We start from the raw sequence: 21,449 nt of genomic DNA, 5'->3' as shown, positions 1-21,449 counted from the left end.
TGCACCTGGGAGGCAACATACCATTCGGGAGTCTCGTTTTCGACCACAGAACCGCCTATCTACTCCCCTTACAATCGAATCCCCTATGACTATAGCCCTTCCACTCTTTTTCCCGCCCTTCCGAACAGCAGAGCCAGCCACGGTGCCTGAACCTGGCTACTGCTGCCTTCCCCTGGTGAGCCATCTCCCTCAACAGTATCCAAAACGGTATACCTGTTTTGGAGGGAGATGACCGCAGGGGACACCTGCACTGCCTTCCTGCTCTTTCTCTGCCTTTTGGTCACCCATTCCCTTTCTCCCTCAGCAATCCTAATCTGCGGTGTGACCAATTCGCTTAACGTGCTATCCACGACCTCCTCAGCATCGCGGATGCTCCAAAGTGAGTCTATCAGCAGCTCCAGAGCCGTCATGCGGTCTAACAAGAGCTGCAGCTGGACACACTTCCTGCACGTGAAGGAGTCAGGGACATCAGACATGTTCCTGAGCTCCCACGTTGAGCAAGATGAGCATAACACGGGTCTGAGATCTCCTGCCATTTTTCATCTTAAGCTTAACTTAAGCAAATAGTATAGATTCATTTAAAGTGAAGCTAAACAAACATATGAGGGAGAAGGGACTAGAGGGATAATAGATTTATATGATGAAAGATGGAAGGAGGCTTGAGTGGAGCATAAACGCCGGCATGGACTGGTTGGGCCGATTTTGTTTGTTTCTGTGCCATATATCCTATGTAATTAGAATTTACAACTTAATTGGCATTCCTTTTATGAAATGGGAAAATCTAAAATGCCATTTTTTTTCCTAATGTGCTATTTTTAAATAAGTAGACTCAGCTCATTATGTTCTGGACCAAAGACGTACCACACCATAGCAGACGGAAACTCTGAATCTAAACCTACAGCTTGGAGATCTCGCTGCTGCCGTCCTAGTTTCCTGGGCCACAACGGATGAGCTCCAGGCTTAAAGGGTGGGGTCAGTCAGTGCAAACTGTACTTCACCTTAAAGCCACACTGCGCAGGCAGGCAGGAAAGATCCACTCCAACTCAACAAGTAAGTCATGTAGCGACAGGAAAGGCGCAAAAACAGCAGGTGCAAGATGACACTGGCTGCCACAGTTCCAATCCTGCATGCAGGTGGCTCAGGATATTGTTCATTTTGATGATGACCAAGAGACAACAACATCACCCGGTAGCGCCCTGAGTTACCAAGTCAGCACTGCTTGTTCCTGAATTGGAGGGGGTCCTAGAAAAGGTGGCTTAAACAAATGCTTGTCTTCCAGCACCCAGTTGGCTTGCCACGATCAGCAGGCATCTCTTAATGCAGCCAAACTGCAACAGAGAAGAAACCTCCTAACTTTGCTTTAAAAGGTGGGAAAAGAAGAAAAATTCTGAAACTCACTTGCTGGAATGTGAGAACAATGCTCGACTCTGGTGACAACAGCTGCCTCGAACCACATTCAGCCCTGGTGGCCCATGAACTAGCTAGACTAGACGGTGATATAGCAGCCCTGAGTGAGGTTCACTTCTCGGAGCAAGGCAGCATGACAAAACACAATGCAGGCTACACCTCTTTTCGCCAATGACTGCACTCTCCTGGCCCACAGTCATTCAGACCTGCAACATATGACGACACGTTTTTCCAAGTCGGCACAACTCTTCGGACTAAAAACCGGTTTAAAGTAAACTAAAGTCCTGCATCAGCCTGCACCCCAAGTAGAATATAGGCTATCAAGTATCGTCATCAAGGGAACCAAACTGAATGCTGTCAAGCAATTTACCTATTTGAGGAGCGTCATCTCGTTTGATGTCCACATAGACAAGGGAGTGGACCATAAGCTTTCAAAAGCAAACAGTGCATTCGGCAACCTCGACAAATGATGTGTGGAGCAATAATGTCCTTTCGGGAAGGAAATCTTCTGTCCTTACCTGGTCTGGCCTACATGTGACTCCAGACCCACAGCAATGTGGTTGACTCTTACATGCCCTCTGAAATGGACTAGCAAGCCACTCAGTTGTATCTAACCGCTACAAAGCCAATAAAAAGGAATGAAACCAGACGGACCACCTAGCATTGACCTAGTCACCGAAACCTTCGCTGTCGCTGGGTCAAAATCCTGGAACTCCCTTCCTAACAGCACTGTAGATGTACCTACCTCACATGGACTGCAGCGGTTCAAAAGGCAGCTCACCACCACCCTCTCAAGGGCAATTAGGGATGGGCAAATAAATGGTGGCCTAGGCACCGACGCCCGCATCCCATGAATGAATAAAAAAAAACACAGCCTCAGAGCACAGACTAAACTCAAAAGTGTACAAAGCCGTAGTCCTTACCACCCTTCTGCAAGGCGCCGAGTCATGGGTCCTATACCGCTGTCACGTACGCATCCTAGAGCTCTGCCTCTGCAGCATCCTCAAGATCCGCTGGCAGGACCGCATCACAAGCGTTGAAGTCCTGGAAACAATCAACATCACCAACATCGAGGCTACCCTGCTGCAAAGCCAACTGCGTTGGGTGGGTCACGTTGCCCAATTGGATGACAATCTCCTGCCCAAGATTGTGTTGTACGGGGAGCTGACCATTGGTAAACAGAGCAGAGGGGCCCCATGCAAACATTTCAAGGACGCCCTGAAGTCTCTTTCTGTGTGCCACATCGACCGTCACTAGTGGGAAGCGCAGGCCTTAGATTGTGATGCCTGGAGTTGCTACATTGGGAGTGCTGCAGACACCTTTGAGACTGAGTGAAGAACCAGCATGAAAAAGAAAAGGAGGTGAAGGATAAATCCAATTACCACCAGCAGCGACTACACCTTCACTTATACCCGCTGTGGAAGAATCTGCCGGTTACGAATAGGCCTGACTAGCCACCAGCGCGCCTGCAACCAATGAATACAACCTTCCTAAAATCTTTGTCTGCGAAGAAAGGCCAAGAGATCTAATTGGAAAGGAGTTGGCAAGTTCCTTTGTGGTAATAAACCAACCAGCTAATATTTGTAGTTAGTGCAGTTTGACCCTTGTGTAACAGTTGCTAACTGATTACCTACTGCGTTGGCAGGAATAAAATCTGAAAAGGTATGAATGAAACGTCTGAAATTGCATTGAAAGGGAGTGTCATTTTTTTTCCCCTGTATGGCGCTTGCTGCATATTTTCATTTAAAAAGAAGTTAGTGTATAATATGCTGTACCGGATTCCATCCTGGTACTGGCATAAAACTACTATCTGCTATTCAAAACAAACTACCAGCTGTGAATGTTGTAGCATATTTTGGAAAGAAGTATTATACCTACAGGAATAATTAAGTTTCTCTGTTTTTGGAAAATGAGCCAAAATCTAATCACCAACTCTTCTTTCAAATAACCTTTAGATGAATTTATTATCCAATTTGATCTTTTTTTAAAAAAAACTTGCTGAATTTAAAAATATCTCAAATCTCTGATATGGTATTCATAATGGAAAGAAAATGTAACAACTTTTTTTTTATAAATGTCAGGCAAGCCATGGAAAGACTAAGCAAATGTTCAATTAATTTAGATTTTCTCTTTTTGCAAAATACAGCTTTTAAATGTTATTTTCCTCTTAATGTTTCAATCTGCCATCTTAAATTTTGGTTGCTTTGTTGCACCACAGCTTGTATTTACTAACACTGGTTTTCTGATCTCAATCACACTGTACTTACAACTAATTTTTGTTCAAAATCAAAACAGTGACATGGTGTTTCTGCTAACATCTGCTTCAGTGTTTAAAAATGCTGAGAAATGGCAACTAACATGTACATGTTTGGCAAAGAAATGTATAAAACAATTACAGGTGAACTTTTATTTACTTTTTATTTTTTTTATCTTGGCTACATTAATATATGCATGATTCTATGCATCCACATGTACGTGAACGTGGACACATCAGGGAGTGTAGTATTGTGGAGACGGGAAGCCAGGCAAAGCAATTTTCAACCCCTCCACACTGTTCTCCCAAGATCCAAAGTAAATGAGTACCAGTGTGAACATATCTATTCTTTTGAGTCCTGGATTCACCAACATAGAGTAATGGATTGAAAGTCTCTCTGGTCAGCTGGCTGCAAAGGTTCTAATATGCGTTTTCTGTAGTTTCAATGCAAGTCCTGGGCAGCACAAAACTGCCCACAATTTGACAATTGGTCAGAACAGATATACATGTTAATGCAATATGGTTGAGTTTTATGACACATCCTTCTACAGAGTAGAAGGAGCAACACTCAATACCAAGACACAGTGCTAAAAGTTCTGCAGAACTGGTGCCTCATCCTACAAAAAAAAGCAAAGGTGGATAATTTTTTTTTTTAACTTGACTTTTTATAGACAAGATTTTGTTTTCATTTTCCAAAACCAACTACATCAGATATTGTGTTCTGTATCCGATTTATCTAAAATAATCAACTTTCAATTTATCTCTAATCAGATCATTAAAAATAAATTAATTTTTTTGGTACATTATACCAGAATGGTGGTTTATTATTGATCAGCTGCATTTAAAGATTGACAAAAGGGTGAATTATTTTTGACTGATTTATATTTTTGCAAAATACATGCATGCCAATCATCTGAATTTTATAAAGTCAACTTTTTGAATGGGGTAGAAATTGGATCTTGCACTCATTTCGGAAGACCAATTTTGGGGACCAATGTCCATTTGAAAGACACCCAACCCAGTACTGTGTTAGGTTGTTTTTCAGATGTCCCCACTGGCTGCCTAAAACTGGTATAAGGCCTCTTAGATTTGTAAACAGCTTAATCCCTGTTTTTAGCCCCCTTGCCAAAATTGAATACTGACGGGTGGAGTAGGAGCTGCACCTCAGGAATCTTCAGTGGCAGGTAATTTTTTTTTTAAGAATTGTTGCTGAGGAGCAGAAGTGCTCCCCCGACTCCACAGTATCCTGATCAGTGGAGGTTGCCACTCCACCCACCTTGCTGGGATATAACTTGCAACAAGCAACCCAATATTAATTTTCTTAAACTGGGCAAGCACCAATAGGAGCATGACAAATGTCAGATTATCCATATAATATTGAGACCCAATTTCAGACCAGCCTCTGACATCTTAATTGCAGCACATGCTTTGATCACAGTGCCCATAAATTGCTAAAGGAATTTCAGCCCCAACATCTGCTTATCCATATTTGTCCACAAAGTCAGTTCCATCCCCTGTGATAGTTCATGAACTCAGGTATTTCCAGCCCATGCACGTACCAGAGTTTCAATCCACTAAGGTAGCAGCTTCAATTATGGGTGAATCAAGAATTAGGGAACAACAGTGTCACAATGAACAGGAGGGTGAGTCTGAGAAAGTTCTTTAGGAATTGAGGAATGGAAAGGGGAAAATTGAGTGATAGTGTTACTTTGGAGAGGAAGGGGTAGTAGAAAAGCAGAAGTGGTGTGTGACTGGGATAAATAGAAGAGTGCCAGCATCATTGGTGGTTGGGGGAGGGGGTGGGGGGTGGTAGTGGTTGCAGTGTTGTGGGAAGACAGAGTCTAAGGGTGAACTGGGGGAAGAGGGAGAAGAGTCCCTCTAAAATAGGGACAAAGGGGAGTCACTAAATGACTTTATAAACAATTTTGCAAAGAATCTGAGCAATAGAGTATGAATACATATTCACAACTGATTGTAGTTGTGCTTTCGAGTTAAAGAAGATCCCTGCAGATTTTGAAACAATATTCTGCAGTGTTGGGTTCAGCTACATTTTCAGTTACTGTAATTTTGTGCACCACTGCACTTTCTGCCTATTATAAAAATTGCTATTCCAGATTTTATTTGTTGTATTTTTGCACAGGTGTCCTTTTTTAAAGTTGCTAGCAAATATATTAGTTTTATGTTTGCATCATTATTTGTATGTTTATGTTTACCCTTATACTGAAATTATACCTCAAAGAATCAAACTGATATTGTTGACCATATTTATGCTTTACATAATCACTGATCAGTAATATTTAATGTTCATTTTTGCATTGTATTGTAGAAAATGCACTTTTCTGAAACTGAAGTTCTTGACACAACCGTAACTTCATGTAAGGAATGAACAGAGATAAAACAACCTGCATTTTTTTCTTTTACAGTTGTTTGTTGGCCTTGGTTTTCCATATGAAGGACCAGCTCCTCTAGAAGCCATTGCTAACGGGTGTGCTTTCTTGAATCCACGGTTCAATCCACCTAAAAGCAGTAAAAACACTGAGTTTTTCAAAGGCAAGCCAACTCTGAGAGAGGTGAGCTTTTCTTGAGATTGTAAAAATTATAGTTTTGCAATGTTGGATTTAGTCCATGCTCTTGTGTGCCTGTTGAAAGGAACATTTTGTTGTTTATATTCTGTCATTATAATAAAAACAATAGTTACTTTGTTAAAAAAAAAATGTGAATTCAAAAACTCACTTAACCTCTGCACTGCTAATGCTTTTGCAGCTGGTTGAATGACAGTGGGTCCAAAAATTGCTGTCAAAATAATGATGAGGCTATTAGCTCTCTGTTTAAATGCAGATGCCACAGCTGCTTCAGTCAAGGGCAGATACGCGATTAAATATAAAAATCAAGACGTTGCTGTCAGATATGTGCCACGTCGCCATTAGCTTCACAAAAATGGCATCTTGCTGTTTAGCTTTCCATTCAAATGCATTGAGTGGTGTGAAATTGCTGTACTTGCACTGTAGATATGAAGTAAACATGCCACAAAAAGTCGTCAAGTCTGAATGCCATTTTAACACAGCAGTTAATTACTGCCAGTCAATCTCTGTGACACTGAAAATTAATTATTACATGTGTGGTTTTCACATTTTACGTATTAATTATTGGAGTTTTTAAAAAAGTTAATACTCAGTGTGTCTTTCTCTTAATCCAATATTTCTTTCCCTATTTCTATGCCTGATTTGACTTTGAATACGCTATTCTGAGTTGCATTTCTTGTTCAAAACCTGGGCTGTTAATTTTAGAATGCTTCATTCTGCTTGGCTAAGGAGATATGTAGTTGCTTGCCCTATTCCCTTCGACCTCAGGTACTCTGTAGAGGGCGTGTGACAATTTTCTCACGTCCAGAACAAAATATTGTCCACATTACGCAGGCAAAAATAGGTCTAAGTTAACGCTGGGTGCCATTCCTAGACTGGTTACAGGAATTCTTGGGCCATTGTTCACTTCTAAATGATGCTATTTGTTTTTTTTTAATAAAACACAGGGAAGATAACTTTCTGCTTCAAGCCACAGCAGATCCCACATCGTTTTTATGCACTGAAAGACATACATCACTTTTTTTTAAAGTTTGAATGATTTTCGGTAGCATGCTTCCTTTAAATATTCAGCTTCTAGTATTAGGTAGCTGCTTAAAACCTATTTTTGATCAAGCTTTGGCCATCGGCCCAAATATCGCCTTATGTAGCTTGGTGTTAGATTTTATTCGATAAGGCTTCTGTGAATCACCTTGGGATATTTTACTACATTTAAAAACTACACAATTTGCATTTATATAGTACCTTTATCATAATTTTAACCTGATACTACCATAGCCTTAACATGTTCTTGCAGTTGACTTCACAGCACCCATATGCTGAGGTATATATTGGAAAACCTCATGTCTGGACCGTTGACATTGATGACCCTATTGAGGTGGAACATGCGGTGAAGGCTATACTTAATCAGAAGGTACAATTAACTTTGAAAGATAAGTCTGAAGAAATAGTGTTGCTTTGTGTTGGACTAGTAATCATTTATTTTGTTTTGTACTTAAAGACAGTAAATTGAAACTCAACATCTACAAAAATGTTGGTCTGGGCAGGCACAGCAGAATATTCGGAGAAGGACAGATGTACAGGAAAACTAGTCAAATATTTATGTAATTTGTAACTTCTCTGTCAGAATAGATACTTTTCTTTGTGGGTCTGTAGAACTGTGCAAACAATATACACTAGTACAAAAGTCTTGCCAACCAATACGGTTACATTTTTTAAATGGTATACTTGAGCAGAAGTTACTGGTCTATTTTCATAGCTTTCTGTACTAGTCATTACCGAAAATGCTCAGGGGAAAATGTTTGTCATAAATGGTCTCTCAATTGCCATTATTTTTAATGCTTAAAGCATCAACAATTTTTAGTCCATTTGATTTTGTATATCAGATAACGTAACGGTGCTGTTTCCAAAAAAGCCCTCCAAATGTAACTGAAATATATTCACTGTATACTGGATAATAGCTGCATAATCTTTAGTAATTTCCACTCCTGAGAGTTATCACTGACTTCTTGATGTGCACTTACATGAAGGTTGGGCACGGACTAAATTAAGCTTTGATACTTCTGTGGTGAATAGCCTGTTGCCACTTGCCATCTACGACGAAAGGAGGGTGAGACAGAAGAAAACAAATGAATGCTGTTAATTTAAGTGTCTGCCAATATTAAAGCAAATCTGCATTCACAGAATCTGTTGCATTATCCACTTCCTTATTAACATTATCCTTTTTCTCCACATAATATATTTTCTGAACATGTAGCCTCAATCTATCAAATTTCATAACATGTCTCCTTGGATCCCTAATAACATCGAAGGATAACCTGTAACCTAGTTTCTTTGTCAGTGACATTATTTAACCACAGGAAGCTCAGGCTTTTGAGCCCATTTTATATAAAATAATGAGATGACTGCTCTTATACCTGTAACATAGTTGGACTGCTAATCTGTTTAGAATTGAATCCTGAAGTTAATGGGAATGTCTCCTGTGTAGTTAATTCTGCAGTTGATTCCAATCTATATTTGTATATAAAAAGTAGTTTACTGCAATGAGTTGTCACTTATTTAATTTACAATAGCTACTATTTATTTCTTTGTTACAGACCATACTTTGAACTTAAATACCTGTGAAGGACACCCAATATGTTTACAGGCTGATTACATTGGTTATAATATTTTATATTTACACGTCGGTGTCCTGTGGTGTTACCTGTGGTCAGTCGAGACCAAGTGTTGCAATTAGGTCATGCAGTGCTGGGGTTTGGGAGGATTATTGAACTGAGGGCAGGTGGTGGCGTAGTGGTAATGTCACTGGACGAGCAATCCAGAGGCCCAGTCTAAAGCTCTGGGGACATGGGTTCGAATCCCACCTTGGCAGATGGTGAAATTTGAGTTCAATTAATAAAAAGAAAAACTGGAATTAAAAGCTGGTCTAATCATGATCATGAAACCATTGTCGATAGTAGTAAAAACCTATCTGGTTCACTAATGTTCTTAAGGGAAGGAAATCTGCAGTCCTTACCTGGTCTGGCCTACATGAGACTCCAGACCCACAGCAATGTGGTTGACTCTTAAAAGCCCTCTGAAATAGCCTAGCAAGCCAATTAGGGATGGGCAATAAATGCTGGTCTAGCAAGCTCACCTACATCCCACGAACAAAGAATTAAAAAAAAAACACAAATGGCTGCTGACTACCTCTTTGTGTGCCTAGAGTCATCATTGCTTGTAAAATCTTGTACCCGTTGTGGGATAACCTTAAGGGATGACCTTAAGAGCGGAGTACCTTAGGAACTGTAAGTGAAGATCATCAGAGGAAGTGATCTCAGGTCACATATGACCAGGGAGTTATGGGTCGAGCCCATCAGAGTTCAAATCAAAGTGTTCAAATTTAGCTTGTGCAGTAACTATTTGTTTCAAGGTTTGGAGGTGTCACGGTCCTGTCGTTTTTTCGGGAATATACGGTTTTCCTTTAAGGCTTGCAAGGGATCAGTATTACTTTAAGAGCCGGCAAGCCTTAGGAGTTATAGGAAGGTGCATTTTCATTGCCTTAGAAACAGCCATTTGGAGACTGCGATTCAAGGGGTGCATTCTCGATACCATGGAAACAGCTACCGGAAGTGAGTCACATGCGATACATTTGTTACAATTCAGTTTCGCACTGGCTGTTAGTGGAAGACAGTTTGTTCTAACAGACAGAGGACACAGACAGCTGTGGTGTTCAGACACCTGGAAAAGAGCTCTCAACCATTTAAACTGAAGGAAGGAGATTTTAGTCTGTTTAATTATTATCTCTAAAATTCTAAAATGTCAAGCCAAAACAGAGATCTCTGGTAATTTAAATTGAAGAAAGGGAAGTTAGACTGTGACAATCTTTTATCCATTAAAAACTCTAAAGTCAGATTGATTTTGTTGAAAGTGTTAGCAAGTCTTACATTGTTGAAATTCACTGGAGAAGGAAAGCAACATCCTGTGAGGACTTCGAGCAACATTGGACTGTAAATTTGCAAGGACTCTAATTTTTCTATTTTAAATGTTGTTTATATCGTCATAGTGTTTAAGAATTTAGTTCGTCGAATTAAAGAGTTAATTTATAGATTTAAAGACACCTGGTTTGGTTAACCTCATTCGGGGGTTAATAGATGATACAATTTGGCTGGGTCTTTCCTTAATTTGGAAAGTTTTAAATGATAGGTGATCTGTGGAGCGACGGGATTGAATTATCAGCGCGTTTCTCCCACCACAATCAGAATCGTACATTTTGATTGGGGGCTTTGACAGGAGCAGTTGGTCGTAATAGGAGGCCAGAGAAAAGCAGCGGGAGCGGAGATTTAAAAAGCGTGCCAAAAGGCTCAGAAGCCAAAGAGAAAGCAGTGGGAGAGGAGCAGAGATTTTAAAAAGTCGCCTGAAAGTTTGGAGGCCAGAGCAAAAGCGGCAGGAGAGGAGCAAAGATTTAAACAGCATGCCAAAATGTTCGGAGGCCAGAGAAAAAGCAGCTGGAGCGGAGATTCAGAGCCAAATCAAAAATTGAAAAGTAACATTGGAGTGATGTCACAATCAACAGAGAGCATGGGGAAACAGATAGCCGGCCTGGGTAAGTGTGCCGGTAAGCTTTAATTTAAACAGAATTAATCAAATATAAAATAAGACTTGATCAATTCATAAGTATTAAATTGTAAAATCTGCCTTAGTTTTTTATCATATATAGAGAGAGAGTGAAACAAGCAGGGAGGTTAATATTCAGTTGGGATAGTGTAACAGTAAGTGTTGCATTGGAATAAGAGTATAAGCATAGAGCAGGACTAGAGGTATTAATTAAAATTGATAGTTTAAATAGGGTACTAAATAGATTGTATAAAAAGGAAATAGAGGATTTTTGTTTAGATCATGGATGGGCAGCTGCAACCCTTTGCTTGCAATTCCTGCGCCATGTGGGAACTTTAGGACATTTCATGCGTCCTGGGCGACCACGTGTATAGGAAGTGTCTCCAGCTGCTTTTCAGCTCAAGCTCAGGATTTCTGAGCTTGAGGGGCAGCTGGAATCATTGCAGAGCATCAGGAAGCAGGAGAGTTTCCTGGATCCTACGTTCCAGGTGGTGGTCACCTCACGGGCAGTAGGAGTTCAGGATGGTCGGTGAGTGGCCATCCGGAAGAGTAGGAATAGGCAGGAAGTGCAGGGGTCTTTGAAGTGTGTGCCACTCTCAAACCAGTACTCCGTTTTGGAGACTGTTGAGAGTGACGACATCTTGAAGGAGTGCAATCCAGACCATGGCACCAATGGGCAAAGGACTGAACAGGAGGGAGCAGCAAAGTCCAGAAATGCAGTTGTTATAGGTGATTCCATAGTCAGGGGAACAGATGGGCATTTCTGTAACAGTTATCTTGAGTTCCACATGGTGTATTACCTCCCTGGTGCAAGGATAAAGGACATCACGGAGTGGGTGCAAGGGGAAGGGAATGAGCCAGAAGTTGCGGCTGTACCAACGACATAGCAAGGGCAGGTCCTACAGTCAGATTTTCAGGAATAGGGAGGAAGTTAAAGAGTAGGGCTCAAGGGTAGTAATTTCTGGATTACTACTAGTGTCACGTGCTAGCAAGAGTAGAAATAGGAAGATGGGGAGGATCAATAGGTGGCATGAAACATGGGTGCAGGAGGGAGGGCTTCAGATTCTTGGAGCATTGGGATCAGTTCTGGGGCAGGAGGCGCCTATTTAAAAGGGACGGGTTGTACCTCAACAGGACTGGGACCAGTGCCATCGTGGGGAGGTTCACTAGTGTGATTAAGGAGGGTTTAAACTAAATTGGCAGTGAGATGGGCACCAGCATATAGAAGTAGAAAAGAGGAATAGGTGCATAATGTGAGTGTGTTAGTACTAGAGAGGGGAGTAGTTCTGCATTAGTAGTAAGTGGACTGAGGATTCCAAGGAATGCAAAGACAGGATTACAATGCATGTATGTAAACACAGTGTGGAGAATAAGGATGGTGAGCTACATCACAAATAGCCGTGTGGGAATATGATGTAGTAGCAATAACAGAAACATAGCTTAAAAGTGGAGATGACTGGGTGCTTAATATATAAAGACAGAAAAGATAGAGAAGGAAAAAAGGGAGGTTTGGTGGCATTATTAATTAGGAAAGACATTGCAGTGTTGGAAAGGAAGGATTTCCTTGAAGGGGCAAGGACAGAATCCATTTGATTAGAGTTGAGAAGCAAAACAGGTATGATCACATTATGAGGGGTATTCTATAGAGTGGTGATATTGGGGGACTATAATTACCCAAATATCGATTGGGATAATTCTAAAGTAAAGGAGGAGGAGAAATTTCTGAAATGTGTTTAGGAGAACTTCCTTGATCAGTGTTTTTGGCCCAACTAGAGTGGAGGCATTGCTGGATCTGGTGTTGGGAAATGAGGTGGGCCAGATGGATCAAGTGTCTTGGGGAGGGCTTGGATAAGATTGACCATCGTATCATGAGGTTTAGACTCCTAATGCAGAAAAGCAAGGAGCAAAATAAGGTAGAATGTCTAGATTGGTAGAGGGCTAATTTTAATGGGATGTAAAGGGATCTAGCCGGGGTAGAATGGAACCAAAGACTGATAGGAATTGCTGTATCGGAACAATGGGTTATCTTTAAGGAAGAGATGCTTCAGGTACAGGCTAGGTATACTTGAACTAGGGTGAATAACAGGGCTCCTTGGATGATGAGGGAGATGGAGATTATGATGAAACAAAAAAAAGAGGGTGTAAGATGCATGTCAGGTGAATTCTTGAAGTGAGAACCAGGTCATATAGAATAAGTTGAGAAGGGAGGTGACGAGGAAAATTTGACTGCCAATGAGAATAGAATGGCAGTCACCATAAAAGGGAACCCAAAAATCTTCTACCTGCATTTAAATAGTAAGTGGGTAACAAGAGGTGGAGAGGGGCCTATTAGGGACAAAGGGTAATATATGCTTAGAGGTGCAGGACGTGGCTAATATAATTAATGCGTACTCTGTATCACTGTCAACCACTAAAGAAGTGGAATCTGACAACATTTCAGTGGAAGCGGAGAGAGTAGAGGCAATGGATGGGTAAAAATTGAGAGGGGGTAGGTACTTAAAAGGACTGGCTATGCTTAGGGTACATAGGTCACCTGCTCTGGATTCCTTGAATCCCAGGTTGCTAAAAGAAGTGGGGCTGGAGATAGTGAAAGGGCTTTCCATAATCTTCCAATCTTCCCTGGATATGTGGGAGGTGTCATTGGGTTGGAGTGGCACATGTGACTCCTTTTATTCAGGAAAGGGTGTAAGGACAGTTTTAGCAACTACAGGCCAGTTAGTTTTAATATCAGTGGTGGGTAAGGTTTTAGAAACAATAATCAGGAGAAAAATCAACATGCTTGGAGAGGTTTGAGTTAATTAAGGATAGCCAGCACGGATTTGTAAAAGGCATATCATGCTTGACTAATCTAATTGAATTTTTTGATGAAGTAACAGAGAAGGTGGATGTTGTTTATATGGGTTTTTTTTTTAAGTGTTGGATAAGGTTCCACACAAAAGGCGGGTTAACAAAATTGAGGCTCATGGAATAGGAGGGTCAGTGTCCAGTTGGATAAAAGAAAATTGGCTTAAGGACGGAAAACGAGTTGTCGTAAATGGTTGTTTTTCAGACTGGAGGATGGTAGACCGTGGTGTTCTCCAAGGGTCAGTGCTTGGACGACTGTATTTTTGTTTTGCTATATCTAAATGACTTGGATCTTGGAATACAGAGTAGAATCTCAAAATTTGCTGACACCACCAAACTTGGAGGTGTGGCAAACAGTGCAGATGATATGAACTGCCTGCAACAGGCTAGCAGAATGGGCAGAAAGGTGGCAGATGGAATTTAACACTGACAGGTGAGGGGTGATGCATTTTGGCAGAAAGATGAGGGAGAGGCAATAGAGTTGATGGCAGAGTTCTAAAGAATGTGCAGCAACAGAGGGACCTGGCGGTGCATGTGCATCAATCTTTGAAGGTGGCAGGACATATTGAGAGAGTAGTTAGTAAAGCAAATGGTATCTTGGGCTTTATAAACAGAGGCATTGAGTACAAAAGCAGAGAAGTTATGCTGAACCTTTATAGAGCTTTGGTTAAGCCCCAACTGGAGTATTGCATCCAGTTCTGGTCACTACACTTTAGGAAGGAAGTGAGGGCCCTTGAGGGGGTGCAGAGGTGATTTAGCAGAGTGGTTCCAGGGATGGGGTATTTCAGTTAGGTTCAAAAAACTGAGGTGGTTCTCTTTAGAACAAAGGAGATTTAATAGAAGTGTACAAGATTATGACAGGTGTGGAAAAGTTAGACAAGAAAAAAACTTCCCATTAAGGACTACAGGACACAGATTGAAGGTTTTGGGCAAGAGATGCTGGAGGGATATGAGGAAGAACTTTTTTACACTGCGGGTGGTAATGACCTGGAACTCGCTTCCCACAAGGATGATGGAACAGAGACAATCAATGACTTCAAAAGGAAATTGGATGGACACTTGAAGAAAATAGACTTGCAGGGCCTGGGGGATCGAGCAGGGGAGCGGGACTGACTGAACAGCTCCATGGAGAGCTAGCGTGGACTCAATGGGCCAAATGGCCTCTTGTACCATAAATGACTCTATTGCCGGAATTTTAAATTGGACGGGAGCCCCAGCCCACCAGCCAAAAAGTCAGCCTCTGCCGGGCCTGGGGTACCATGCCAGGATTTTAAGCTCCCCAGGCCCTTAATTGAACTTGGGGTGGAACTTCAACCTCTGAGGCAGGAAGTCCCAACCCAAGAACAGCTGGCCAATCAGCGGGCTGGCAGCTCTCAGTCCCAGCAGCGCCATAGGGAGTCGTAGCCGCTGCTGGGACTGCACCCAGCCAAGAGGCAGGTTTATGGACGTCAGCTCTGGAAAAGGTAAATTTTGGGGCCTTGACGGGGATAATTAGCCAGGCCCTGGCAAGGCAAGGTGCGGGGGTGGGGGTAAACTTTAGTGGGGACGGTTGGGGCTTCGGGGGGGGGATGGGGTGGCCCTCCATGTGGTACAGGCTGCCCAATCACAAGGGCCCCCACCCAGCCTGCAAGGAGGCCGCCAGGTTTTACTTGTTGGCCTTCTGTGGAGCCTAAGGCACCTGCCAGTAAAATACCAGGGGCAGCAGGAGGAGGCACTTAAGTGGCAGTTAATTAGCCACCTAAGGGCCTTGATTAGCCTGGGGTGGGCAGGCAGTTTCTCGCCGCCCCTGCCCCTGGTAAAATTGCAGTAGGGGCAGGAAGGCGTCTGGAATGGCACCCCTGCCTCACACTCAGTTTTACGACCCCCCGCCATCAGCCCACTCCTGTGTGGGGGTGTAAAATTCCGGCCTATGACTGTGTGTGTGTGTGTGTGGTGTGTATGTAATGTGTATGTTCCAGTTCAGTTATAATACAACCCACGTTTATTTTGGATATTTACTTGCAGTCCTGTGAGCCAGAACAACAGATCACACACCAGGGGACAAGTAATATTATATGGCGGCAGCAACGGGATCTGTTTCTTGTTTTTCTGAAGACCACGAAACATCACGTCGTGGAAACTTTTTTGATCCTTCCTGAAGAATACATCAAGTGAGAGAACAAGGAAAAGCATGCTGCCTACCTGAGTGGCCGAAGATCCAGTAGGAGAGCAGCTAGCAAGAGACCCCACAACACTGCAGCAAGCCAGGACACAGACAGGACCCCGGGAGATTGGAACTCTGAGTACAGCAGGCAATTTGCCAGGAGATCAGAGCTTTCATCTATCTGGCAGTTGGTCGAAAAATTTTAAAAGCAATAGCTGAAACCATGACTGTTTTAGCTTTACCGTTTTGTTGCTTTGTGGGCGGGACCTAAGCCCAAAAGAGAGGAAAGAACTCGACAGCGCATGGGAGGTCCTGTGCAAAGTAAAAGGCTGGTTGTTACGGCAAGCCCCAGTCCTCTTTAAAAAGAAAACTACTGTTTTTTTTTAAAAGGTCACTTCACAGTTCTTAAAAAAAAATCAAAGGTTTAAAGCAAGTAAAGCGGGGGTGGGGCAACAGATAACAAAAGAGAAGGTGTTGATGGAACAAGGTCACAGAGAATAACTGATCAGAAAGTCATGGAGCAAAGGCAAACGTTATGTTAATGATGTGCTGAAAGACAAAGCATTAGTACAAAGAGAGTGTGAATTGGCTGTAAAGCACAAAGCACTCCAAGCACAAACATTAAAAAAAAACAGAAACAGTGAGTCGGAACAGTAGAAACAAACTAAACAAACTAAAAAAAAAATTCAAAAAACTAAAATAAAATAACCAAATAAAAAAGAAAAAATAACTAAACATAAAAAGGGAAGGGGGCCATGATGCTCTGAAATTATTGAACTCAATGTTCAGTCCGGCAGGCTGTAGCATGCCTAATCGGTAAATGAGGTTGTTCCTCCAGCTTGTGTTGATGTTTGCTGGAACACTGCAGCAATCCCAGGACAGAGATGTGAGCATGAGAGCAGGGGGTGTGGGGAGTGTTGAAATAGCCAGCAACCGAAAGCTCGGGGTCATGCTTTCGGACTGAGTGGAGGTGTTCCGCAAAGCGGTCGCCCAGTCTGCGTTTGGTCTCACCAATGTAGAGGAGACCAGATTTTGAGCCGTGAATACAGTATACTAAATTGAAAGAAGTACAAGTAAATCACTGCTTCACCTGAAAGGAGTGTTTGGGGCCTTTGATAGTGAGGAGAGAGGAGGTAAATGGGCAGGTATTATGGTGCCATAGTTACCTACACCACCTCGTCCCCTTCCCATGGCACCTTCCCCTGCAATCGCAGGAGGTGTATTAATCAAGAGTGCCAAGCCTGCTCTACCCTCAGCACTCCATGAACTGCTTTGCCTGTGCTGGGATGAGGGAGCAGTACCACAGGACATGCGCGATGCCAATATCATCACCCTCTATAAGAACAAGGGTGACCGCGGTGACTGCAACAACTACCGTGGAATCTCCCTGCTCAGCACAGTGGAGAAAGTCTTCGCTGTAGTCTTGGCACACTACAGCTTTCAGAGCATGACGAGCCCCCCTCTTAATTTTTATTTTTAGTTTTTTTTCTTTTTTATGTGTTTATTTTATTTTAGTTTGTTTCTACTGTGCCTACCCACTGTTTTTTTCATGTTTGTGCATGGGGCTCAGTTTTCTGTCCATTAACACCCTCTCTGTACGAATGCTTTGTCTTTCAGCACACTATTAACATACCATTTGCCTTTGCTCCATGACCTTCTAGTCAGTTATTCTCTGTGACCTTGTCCTATCAACACCACCTCTTTTGTTATCGATTGCCCCACCCCTGCTTTACTTGCTTAAAACCTTTTACATTTCTAATATCTGCCAGTTCTGTTGAGGGGTCACTGACTTGCAATGTTAACTCTGCTTCTCTCTCCACAGATGCTGCCAGAAAAGCTATAGTCTGTCACTCTTAAAAGGGGCTGGTACTGAATCTGTCTTAGAAGGGAAATGAAAAATACAACCTTTTAAAAGTCCTATATTTAGAAAAAGTAGCAGCATTAAGACAATAGCTTTCAGATGTCCAGTTATGGACGAGATGATGTCGGACATAGCGTCTACATTTAAACTATTCCAACAGCAAATGGAGGCATGTTTCCTTGACCGAGAAGTGAATGAACCAGAGAAACAAGTTACCAAAATTAAAATTGCACTGGGTGATGAAGGGTTGCAACAGCTGAATACCTCAGGATTGTGAGATGAGGATCTGATGGACCCTGGCAAGATCTGGACGTTCCTCTAGCAGCAACTGAAGATGAAGCTAAATTACCGAGTACATAGGCTTGAGTTAATGACCTACCAGCAAAGGCAGGATGAATCCATTGACCAGATTGTTGCAAGCTGCTGAGACAAAGCTCAGTATTCTGACACTGCAGATATTGAGTTGTCAGAATGGCTTATAGGGCTAGTAATCACATCTGCTCCACTAGAGGCCTTTCAAAAAGACCTGCGAGGAAAAAAGAAAGGGCACGCCATAGTTGCGCCACTAAATGATGGCAGGAGGTTTGAAGCCATCGTGGCTGGGCACCAACTATTACAAGTGTTGGTCGCAGCTATGGCGATTGGTATGGTAACCAAGGCTCAGAAGTCTGCTGATCCTTGTGGCAAATGAGGCTTGACTCACCCAATTTGCAAACTGCTGGCATACCAGGACCAGGGCAAAGCTTGTGGCATGCGAGGACATTGGACAGAGCAGTGCAGAAGGCTGGGCTCAAATACTGCCTACAAGAATGGTGCCTACAAGAATGGTGACCGATCGCAGGCAGAGAGAATGTCTGCAAAAAAGGACAGCAAACGCAAGAAGAGGTGTGCCAATGCAACAAAAGCCCAAGCAAGTACATCAGGTCAGGAGAGAGACAGATTGCTAGGAGAACACAGATGAAGGGTGCACTCATGCGAACAGCGAGCAAACATTCCACGCAGTCAATTTGGATCAGCATCTCAATGCTATTAAGCAATGTGAGGCATTCACCATGATCGAGATTATATATCTGCAAAAGTGGCAAGCATACGCTCGGAGTAAAAATTGGCACTGGTACAAGTGCAAATATTCTGCCCATCCATATACTGAAGAACATGTACTCAAAGAAATGGGAATCTGTGGTGCAACTCACCACAGCTAGGCTGACGGCCTACAATGGTTCTCCAATCAAATGCAATTGAATGATAACTTTGCACTGCAGCTATGGTAGCTCTGAATGGCTACCACAAACGTTCTACAATGTAGACACAACTGGACTAGCTGTTGCAGAACTTCCAGTATGCCTAGGTCTACGAACTGTCTCAATGCATGAGGTCAGTAATTCATTGAATATGGTAGAAAATATCCAGATCGAGTGTATCCGGTCAGTCCATGTAAAGGCTGACACAAAGGCTGATAGGCTTGGCAGGAAGAGGCGGTATGACAGGGAATTTCCCCTCAGACTTCAGTTGTTGCAGTAAGTACCCGGAGGCCAGTGATTGGCTATGTTTTTCTGAGCTTTCCAAACGAGGGAAGAGTTCAGTTGCCGATTAAATCATTGAACATTATTCTGAAAGTACCACCTACAGGCACAATGCCAATGAAATGTTGTGATCACACCATTTTTAATACATAAGTCTCAGGACATCACTGTAGGAGTTCCTCAGGGTAGAGAACTGGACCCAATCATCATCAGCTGCTTCTTCAATGAACTTCCCTCCTTCATAAGGTCAGAAGTGGGGATGTACACTGCGCATTGCTCACCGTTCGCAACAACTCAGATACTGAAGCAGCCCCTGTCAGGATGCACCGAGAATTGGACAGCATCCAGGCTTGGGCTGATAGGTGGCAAGTAACATTCGTGCCACACAAGAGCCAGGTAATGACAATCTCAAACAAGGGACAATCTAACCATCTTCCCTTGACATTCATTGGCATTACCATCACTGAATCCACCATTATCAACATCCTGGGGGTTACCATTGACCAGAAACTGAACTGGAGTAGCCATATAAATACAGTGGCTACAAGAGCAAAGTCAGAGGCTAGGAATCCTGAGGCGAGTAGCTCACCACCTGACTTCCCAAAGCCTGTCCACCATCTACAAGGCACAAGTAAGGAGTGTGATGGAATACTCAGCACTTCCCTGGATGGGTGCAGCTCCAACAACACTCAAGAAGCTTGACACCATCCAGGACAAAGCAGCCTGCTTGATTGGCACCTGTCCACAAACATTCACACCCTCCACTACCGACGCACAGTGGCAGCAGTGTGTACTATCTACAAGATGCACTGCAGCAACGCACCATGGCTCCTTAGACAGCACCTTCCAAACCCACGATCTCTACCACCTAGAAGGACAAGGGCAGCAGATGCATTGGAACACCATCACCTGCAAGTTCTCCTCCAACCCACACACAACCCTGACTTGGAACTATATCGCCATTCCTTCACTGTGGCTGGGTCAAAATCCTGGAACTCCCTTCCTAATAGCACTGTGGGTGTATCTACCCCACATGGACTGCAGCAGTTCAAGAAGGCAGCTCACCACCACCTTCTCAAGGGCAATTAGGGATGGGCAATAAATGTTGGCCTAGCCAGCGACGCCCACATCCCATGAAACGAATAAAATAAAACATTCCGGCTGTTATACTGAAGACTTGTGCCGCAGAACTAGCTGCATCTCTAGCCAAGCTGTTCCAAAACAGCTACAACACTGGCATCTACAAGGCCTGGCAATGTGGAAAATTGCCCAGGTATGTCTTGTCCACAAAAGGCAGGCCAGTTACTGCCCCAACAGTCTGTTCATCAATCATCAAGAAAGTGATGGAAGGTGTTGTCAACAGTGCTATCAAGCACCACTTAAACAGCAACAGCTTGCTCACTGAAGCTCAGGTTGGGTTCTGCCAGGGCCACACAGCTGCTGACCTCATTATAGCCTTGGTCTAAACATGGATAAAAGAGCTGAATTCAAGAGGTAAGGTGAAAGTGATTGCCCTTGACACGAGGCAGCATTTGACTGTGTGGCATCAGGGAGCCCGAGCCGAATTGAAGTCAATGGGAATCGGGGGGTGGGGGGACTGTCCACTGCTTGGAGTCATACCTGGCACCAAGGAAGATATGATCGTGATTGTTGGAGGCCAATCATCTCGGCCTTAGGACATTGCTGCAGGAATTCCTCAGGGTAGTGTCCTACACCCAACCATCTTCAGCTGCTTCATCAATGACCTTCCCTCCATAAGATGTGAGGTGGGGATGTTCTGTGCTGATTGTATGATGTTCAGTACCATTCGCAACTCCTCAGATACTGAAGCAGTCCGTGTCCATATGCGGCAAGACCTGAACAGCATTCAGGCGTGGGCTGATGTGTGGCCCGAATTTTATTTGCCATGCAAGTTCACTCCCTCCACCGCAGACATACAATCTACAAAATGCACTGCAGCAACTCAGCATGCCTCCTTCGACAGCATCTTCCAAACCCGTGATCTCTTCCACCTAGAAGTACAAGGGCAGCAGACTCATGAGAATACCACTATCTGCAAGTTCCCCTCCAATACACACGCCATCCTGACCTGGAGCTATATCGCCGATCCTTCACTGTAGCTGGATCAAACTTCTGGAACTCCCTTCCTACAGCACTGTGGGAGTACCCACACCAGATGTACTGCAGCAGTTCGAGAAAGCAGTTCACTATCGCCGTAAGGGCAATTAGGGATGGGCAGCAA

General features: G+C 43.2%; 1 protein-coding gene across 2 annotated transcripts in view; it reads left to right on the top strand.

Annotated features, from left to right (window-relative positions):
• Window positions 1-21,449, top strand: part of mgat5 (alpha-1,6-mannosylglycoprotein 6-beta-N-acetylglucosaminyltransferase) — a 176,232-nt gene that overhangs the window by 137,695 nt on the left and 17,088 nt on the right. For both annotated transcript variants that reach the window (XM_068035083.1, XM_068035082.1), the window contains 2 exons: window positions 6,085-6,231; window positions 7,538-7,654. In XM_068035083.1, the coding sequence (XP_067891184.1) occupies window positions 6,085-6,231; window positions 7,538-7,654 (264 nt within the window). The remainder of the gene's footprint in view (window positions 1-6,084; window positions 6,232-7,537; window positions 7,655-21,449) is intronic.

Source organism: Heterodontus francisci, chromosome 7 (assembly GCF_036365525.1).
Source record: "Heterodontus francisci isolate sHetFra1 chromosome 7, sHetFra1.hap1, whole genome shotgun sequence".
NCBI lineage: Eukaryota > Metazoa > Chordata > Chondrichthyes > Heterodontiformes > Heterodontidae > Heterodontus > Heterodontus francisci.
The sequence above is the reverse complement of the archived record's forward strand: the minus strand, read 5'-3'. Positions and strand labels throughout refer to the sequence as shown.